Source organism: Alosa pseudoharengus, unplaced genomic scaffold, assembly GCF_046254945.1.
Source record: "Alosa pseudoharengus isolate Yale_2024_CS ecotype anadromous, Long Island Sound unplaced genomic scaffold, YU_APseudo_1.1 YU_APseudo_1.1_scf_2, whole genome shotgun sequence".
Classification (NCBI taxonomy): domain Eukaryota; kingdom Metazoa; phylum Chordata; class Actinopteri; order Clupeiformes; family Clupeidae; genus Alosa; species Alosa pseudoharengus.
The window spans coordinates 24,631,266-24,639,271 of NW_027468663.1; the positions used below are offsets into that span (position 1 = coordinate 24,631,266).

At 40.5% G+C, this 8,006-nt stretch overlaps 1 protein-coding gene across 2 annotated transcripts; it reads right to left on the minus strand.

Moving 5' to 3' along the window:
• Nucleotides 1–2,487: 2,487 nt before the first annotated feature.
• On the minus strand, nt 2,488–7,581 carry LOC143135146 (uncharacterized). 2 transcript variants are annotated; one of them, XM_076295871.1, is made up of 6 exons: nt 7,349–7,581; nt 6,839–7,056; nt 6,696–6,737; nt 6,147–6,317; nt 5,796–5,836; nt 2,488–3,581 (listed from the first exon to the last, which is right to left on the minus strand). In XM_076295871.1, the coding sequence occupies exons 2-6, from the start codon at nt 7,023–7,025 to the stop codon at nt 3,459–3,461; spliced, it is 564 nt and encodes a 187-aa protein (XP_076151986.1). In that variant the 5' UTR covers nt 7,026–7,056; nt 7,349–7,581; the 3' UTR covers nt 2,488–3,458. The 2 variants fall into 2 exon arrangements, with proteins under 2 accessions (XP_076151986.1, XP_076151985.1); XM_076295870.1 differs by having other exon boundaries at nt 2,489–3,581; nt 6,839–7,195.
• Between the last annotated feature and the right edge of the window lie 425 nt (nt 7,582–8,006).

The following is an 8,006-nucleotide window of genomic DNA, read 5'->3' on the forward strand; positions in this document are numbered from 1 at the left end:
GCGCAAGGAGGTGGCACATTTCGGGGCATTGTTTCAGTCGTTTTTAATGGCTTAGGTTTTTATCAATCAATGCACAACCTGTAGATTATGAATCTGTAAAAAGCCACTTACGCTTGCCTCTGCTCCAACACGTTAACATAAACATCTCAGCTTTAACTTAATGTTTTTTTGATGTATATCAACAATAATAGAATAGAATAGAATACTTTGTAAATTAATGATAAGCTAATGCATAATTTTCCATTGTGTACAGCTCGGCCTATGTGAAAAGTTACCATGCCAGGCCTTTGAAGATAATTCATCATCTTTATTTCTAATTATTACGGCAACAGTTTATCAATTTCAGCATCATATTTCATAATCAGTCTTGTGCAATGTCATCACTCTTATTATGTATGGAAGTGGAAGACTACATGCCCACCTGTGACAGAGACCCAAGTGGCATCTTTGCTGAAGTTGTAGACTTTCCTCTCACTTTGAAGTGGCCCCCCTTTGTCCTCATCGGCATAGTAGTAAAGCCCGCGGTCCGATTCTCTCACGCCGTTGATCTCAAGATCATAAGATTGATTCACAGCATTCCACACTGGAGTTAAGTGACTCGTGGCAGACAGATTGAAAACTTGGTTTCTATACGCCTCCGTAGGCGAAAAATTAATACGCGCATCTGCAGAAAAGCCTCGGAACCACACAATATATGATCCAGTTTTCATGACGCGATCACAGTACAAGATGATATCATCTCCAGGTCTGACACGGAGTTCCATATCTATGCTGGACACCCTTTGGCAAACAAGGGAAACTGCACCTAAAAAAATTAAATAAAGTATGCACACATATTTCTATTCTAAAAAAACAACAACTACATGATGTGAATAAATGGATAAACTATGACCAATGTGACTCAGTGTATGATAAATGGTTACAGCTTGACATGACTTTTTCCTTTCAGGAAGTCAGCAATCACTGGAAAAGCACATTTATTTTGATGATATGTTTGGGGGGGAAAGTCCAAGGTAAAATACTACTTACACAAGAATGCTATGGATGAGCAATGCAGCCAGTTCATCTTGAGTCAATGGTGGATTGTACACAGTGATGTCTCTGATCGAAATATCTATGATGACATACGAGCATTACCATGACTGGGCATCTGCACAATGATTGGCTTACAAAAGTGGAAAATTCAAGTAGTGCATTTCCTTGCGAGGAAGGCCAATGCAAGTGGTGGCAAAAAAGCTGACATCAGATCCGTTGTGACTGTGATATAAAGTATGCTAACGTAAGATTTAAGTTCGAACTGCTCTGTGTCTTTTGCCTTCATGCTGCAACTTTCTGGGTCAGAGAGAGAGAGGCCTAGTTTCATCGACATAAATGCAGCCATCTTTGTTTCAAAGAAACACTGGGAAATTTAAGGTGAGAAAAATAAAGCAACCACTCTAAGATGTTGAGCAGTAAATTAATGCTAGTTAATGTCTCTCTCTTACCCTACAGCCAGATTCACAACACAGCAGACCTATTGAGCAAATTGCTAATTGTAGTAGTTTTTTTCAACAAACCACCAAAACTAAACAATGAAAAATCAAGTTAGGTCAAGACCCAATAATAAGCAGTCATATCTCATGGCATTTGTATAAGTATAAGTACTCTTTTGATCCCGTGAAGGAAATTTGGTCTCTGCATTTATCCCAATCCGTGAATTAGTGAAACACACTCAGCACACAGTGAGGTGAAGCACACACTAATCCCCTCCGGTTACAAGTCCGAAGTGCTAACCAGTAGGCCACGGCTGGCCTACCATTATACTTGTACCATTATACTGGAGACCAGCCCCATGCTTATGCCTACCTTCGCTCCGGGCCTTGGGACTGAATCAGACTGAATCAGACTGAAGGCTATAGGGTGGCAGCCGTGGCCTACTGGTTAGGGCTTCGGACTTGTCACCAGAGGGTTGCCGGTTCGAACCCTGACCAGTAGGAACGGCTGAAGTGCCCTTGAGCAAGGCACCTAAACCCTCACTGGTCCCTGACCGCCGCTGTAGCAGGCAACTTTCCCTCATGGGATCAAAAGAGTATATATAGTTACTTATACTTACTTAGGGTCAGGGTTAGGGTTATGCTGAATCAGACTGAAGGCTATAGGTTCAGGGTTAGGGTTATGCTGAATCAGACTGAAGGCTATAGGTTCAGGGTTAGGGTCTGACTTGAGCTAAATCAGACTGAAGGCTATAGGGTCAGGGTTAGGGCCTGACGAGCTGAATCAGACTGAAGGCTATAGGGTCAGGCTGAGGGCTGGGGTTAGGGTTACATTTAGGATTGTGGTAAGTCAGGCTGGGGTAAGGGTTAGGGTGAATCAGGCTAGGGAGCTGGCCAGGGCTTTAGGGGCCTGGAGATGAGGCCATGGCTTCCTTCTTCCAGGACCGAGGGCCTGATAATTTTTCAATAAGTCCTACACTGCAAATGCTTACATAATAGATAATATTTCTATCTTGTGGTCATCCACAATAATATATTGAACTGAATAATAGTTGCAGGCTGAAAAACTATCTGTGTCAGTTTGCATTGTTTGTGCTTTCCTGAATATCATATTTGGAATCAGGAACACGGCAGGTACAGATTAATTAGTGTACAGATTACTTCCTGAGTATTGAACCAATGATTGAGGCGCTGTTGTGTCTTGGGTTGAGCTACATGAACACAGTGACAAGGAAGTATTCAGAAATACTAGAGGGCAATTCCATGGAAAATTATGTTTTTTGTAACATCCATAACGCCAATAAAATGTGATGGTATGGTATGATGTGAATGATTACATGAAAAAGTCAATTTTCCGTGGAACATTTGCCCTAGAATACATGGCACCATAAACAAGCAATTTCATTTATATCAGGGTAATAAGTGTAGGTTTATTTTGAAGATAACTATGATGTCCTACAGACATGTTATTCAATCAGAACACAAAAGAAAAAGAAGAAACAGTAAATCAATAAGAATCATGATAACTTCACAGACAACTATTATTTGCTCTTTGATTGTGCAAAATACAGCAACTTTACTGTTGAACTGGGTGAAGGGGACACCTCCCCAATATTGCCCTCATTTCACTGTCTTCGATATGACTGCTTCTTTGTGATTATACGATTTCTTATTAAAGTCTTTAAAGGGTTTAAAAGTTATGTATCTCTGCTCAACCTTTACCTGAAGTCTGCTTATGTGTCCCATGGGTCATGATAATGTTCAAGGGCGACCTTTGTTGCTGGAACTAGGTTGTGACAAGTTTTCACTCTTAGATCTCACACCATACAGTGTGGATATAATTACAACCTGCACTCAGACAGACTTATTCAAAATTGTGTTATTTTTTAAAAGCTTGGAATGGGTGTTAATACTCTTATGACATTTTTTGTTCTACCAAACAAACAAACAAAAAACACTTCAGAAATCAGTCTCTTTAGGAAGTCCTCACTCGTCGAGGTGGGTGTGTGACGAGCTCAGGGGTCTGTAAATGACCTCTGTGTGGAGGCAGGGCTGCCCCCTTACACTGTTCCGGCACCGGTGCTCCTTACTTAACTTGTGAGCCTTGAACTAAAGACAGCAGAGATTACAAAAAAGATTATACAACACTTAAAAAGGTCAGTACAAGTAAATACAGCATAGATTTACATAATACATTCAAGGAGAGGAGATTGTGAATGGCTTATTGTAACCTGATGAAAAAAGGCAATTGATATTTGCCTCTGGGATGCAAAAAAAGCAGTTGAAAATAAATTAGTGATGCCAGCAGAATTGGCTTTAAGGTCAAGGTGAGCCTTATTACCTTGACCTTAAAAAGCCAAATCTGCAGGCATCAGTAGTTTTCAATGGTGCAGTCAAGGGCGTTTGGACTGGGGGGAAAGTGGGACTGATTACTAGGGCCCCAAGGGGAAAGAGGGCCCTTGAAACGTCTGGAATATAATTAATTTTCCTGAATATTTTAAATTCCAAATTAAATGGCATTTTGAATGGAAGACGAAATGTGGAGTTAATTTGTGTGCATTTACTGAATAACTTGGTTGATTGACTGACTGAATTTTGTATATAAAAATGTATAAAGACTGTCTAAGGTCACACTCAACCCTTGCTAAAGCGCAAAATGGTTTATTCTCCAGGATAATAGGTAGGCTATTCATTACATTTCATGAATTTGGCTGATGAGTCCAAAGCGACTTACTACATGGTAAACAGTTTAAAGGTTTTATAACAATTCATCCAATAATTCTAGAAAAAAAAAACATTTAAAAGGTAGAGTACAATAAGAACAAGTGAATCCAGTGAGCGCTGTTTTAATACAGTCAGGTGTCAGTTCTAGTCAGGTGATAAGTGCTAGAATTAGCAAGACTAGTTGTAAGTAGTGCATATATTCTCTGAACAGCTGGCTAGTTGTAAGTAGTGGAGATATTCTCTGAACAGCTGGCTTGTGGTGCAATGTTAGCAAAATATTTCAACAATAGAGGCTAAAAGGTGCACAAAGGCCATGGCTCCCATATAGCACACAGAGAAATTCAGGGCGAGTTACACCATCAAGGTTGTCTGTGAAGTTCTGCCGTCTTCCAAGAATCACGTAGGTAGAAATGGCGTCTGCGCCTTTAGACTAATTGAACATCCAAAATAGCTCCAAAATAAAGTCTGATTTATTTTCATTTCAAAGTATCTGCATTGGTTCTGAACATTTCAACCGGAAACCCTCTAGGAACAGATTGAAATGGTCTATACCTCATAGACCTATACTAAGGCAATGATCAGATGGTGTTCAGTAGGGTTAGTAGTTAGTGTTTGTACATTGAAGACTGACTGTGAATAAGTGTGGCATTTCAATAGGTTGTATTTGAAAATGAAATCAAGTTACTTCCTGTTAGATTTGTGTGTGTTAGGTAGAGAGCATCAGTCTGAGTCAGTAAGATGTATTTGTGGAAGAACTTGGGATAGGCCAATCAAAAACGAAAAACAAGGCAACCGGTTTTCCCCCAAAGGTAAGCTATGTTTAGGTCTGACATAAGCTATATTTAGGTGACTTAAACCTTAGACTTTATCGAGTTTTGGACATGATGCTAGAATATGAAAATGTTTTTAAAAGCGGTTAGGAATAGGTGTGCTGCACATCTAAGCATTACAGTTTATATTCTTCGGTTCAACAAATTCATAAAACATTGGCAAAACACAACTCTAAGAGCAGCAGACACACTAGGCCTACATACAGTATCAGAATAACCCTTTTCAAATTAAAAGTCCCCATAAAGGCAGTAGGCCTTTCATCCTTAAAAATATAATTAAATGAAAACAATAAAACAAGAATATAACATGTAAACAGGTCATTTATTTGAATTTATTTGAACCTGATATTTATTTGAACCTGACAGGTTAAGGTTAGTTTAAGAGGTGTGACCTTTACATTAATATTTTTTGTAAAATGTGACCACCTATTTTTCATGTGATACCTTGACTGGCAAAGTATATGAGACAGCAAATGTGTGTGTGTGTGTACTGCGTATGGTAGTGGGCCTATTTGGAAAAAAAGTCCAGAGCCTTTTTTTACTGTAATGACTTTCGAGAGGCGAAGGTCAAGCGAGGTGGAACGGTCACTCTGCATTATGACATCATTATGACTACTGGATCGCACATTAACTGGTTCCGAAACTGCACTCACAGCTATCAGCCTGTCCCAGTCCGTCCCTGTGTTTGAGTGACAGGTTTCAAAGATTGTGTGCCAAGCAAATAGTGCGTAAGCAGATGAAAAAAACTTTGAAGAACTTGAGGAAATACCTGAGATCCATGACTGTAGAACTCAACTTCTTTTTGATGATCTATAAATCAAAAGGCAGTCAATAGTTTTGATACAAGAATGCAGGTGTGTGTGTGCCTATGTACAGTATGTCTGTCTCTGTGTGTTTGGATGTTTGTGGGTGTGGGTGTGTGTGTGTGTGTGTGTGTGTGTGAGAGAGAGAGAGACACAGAGAGAGAGAGAGAGAGTGTGTGTGTGTGTGTGTATGTATTTGTGTGTGTGTGTGTCACTATTTGTGTGTGTGTGTGTGTGTATGTGTGTGTCACTATCTCTGTGTGTGTGTGTGTGTGTGTGTGTGTGTGTGTGTGTGTGAAACAGAGAGAGAGCATTACCTTTCTTTAAGCAAATGTGGGAGATGCAAACAGTGATGAGGATGCCAACGAGCAGAATGCACACAACACCCCCACTGTAGATCATCATCCAGCACTGCCCACACTCTGAGCTCAACGCCAGAGGAGGGCCAGGGCTACTGACTGGCCCCTGCTGGGGACAGGCACTGCAGTCTGGAGGGCATATGACACACAACACCGCTCAACTCCCAACTACATCAATAGAGGAGCACATCATCAGTAGTGCCAGGAAATATGCCACTTGGTGGAAAACATACTACAGCCAAAACAAAACAGAATGGTATGTGTACCTTTTGTCAGTATAGGTTCAATACTTCATATGCTCTTTAGGTTAGTAAACTTGACTGCGTGTCACTGCTCAGTTACAGGCACAGGTGTTGTTATGACAACACTAAGCTATGTGGGTGGGGACAATGAATTGAGTATGCACGGTTTCAAAAAGCTGAGTGTTTGCTGTTTGTGAGTTAGACAGAAGAGAAACTAATACATTTAAATTTGATACATTTTAAAATATAAATTAAATCATTTTACCCGTTGGAGTTTTAATTTCTTCACATTCATCCAACCCATTTCCTGAGAAAAAAAAAAGACATCAGGTACGTTTTACTTCCCTTCTTGAACCACAAGGCCTGCCATCACCCCACCCCCACTTCTCCTGTGATATGGTTACCCACCAGTCAGTACCACACGTGTAATAGTTTTCCCATATATGTAATGTTCCTGGCCATCCTTCTTCTCTGTGTTTGCGCAGTAGTATGTCCCAAGATCAGCTGGTGTGATGTCCGATATCTGCAGGTTGTAGGACTCCACGTGGTCTCTTTTCACAAAGGTGAAACGTTCCATGGGATGCTCCCTGAGCATGGTCGGGGAGATGACGAGCGCAGGCTGATAGCTGTGAGTGCAGTTTCGGAACCAGTTAATGTGCGATCCAGTAGTCATAATGATGTCACAATGCAGAGTGACCGTTCCACCTCGCTTGACCTTCGCCTCTCGAAAGTCATTACAGTGAATGTCTCCTGTGAGTATCACAACTTCAAAGTTGGAGAAGAAAGTGTAAGACTTACAGATTACTTGAAATAAACACAGGCTCTTCATAAAGTGCTACAGTTCCCATATCTATGGTGTTTGTATACACATCTGTAAAAAACCTTCCTAACAGACACATTAATGTATCATGCACTTACTGAGAGGCAGGGTTAGAGAGATGTACATCTTTTTTGTGTCTGAGGTATCAGTTGCGGTATTCCTTTACAAGCACCAATGAAGGTCAGGATGGTGAAAGGTATCGTAGGACAACTTTTCAGCTGGTGCACTTAATGTCGACACAAACTCGCACTCGCACACGCACCAGTCTGTAACACGTTCAGGTCAGCAGTGACTGCTGAGGTCAGGCTTTAGAAGGCTTCCTGGAAAAAGACACCGCCTCTAAGGTCTGTTTAAAAGTCTTTCGGCAGAACAAGTATAAGACAGAGTTTTGAGTTGCGATTGCAGAACAGAGAATGGAGTTGAGAACAGAGAACAGAGAGTTCAAACCCTTAGTTCAGTCAACAACACCAGTTGAAAGTTGAAATATATATATATATATGAAGAGTTCAGATGCAAAACCCTCTAAATCCGTCTGACCACTTTTCTTTTAAATGAGCATTTAAATTCAGGCTCCTATAGGTTTTTGCCTATAAATCGATATTTCAGACTAGGAAGAGAGTGGTATTTAGTGGGTTTAGAAATTAAATTATTTGATTAACGTATACTATGTGTGGAGAGCATCCCCTCACCATCTTTATCTCATTTTTGACATAGGTGACATTTAGAGGCTTTTGCATCTGAACCCTTCATATATAT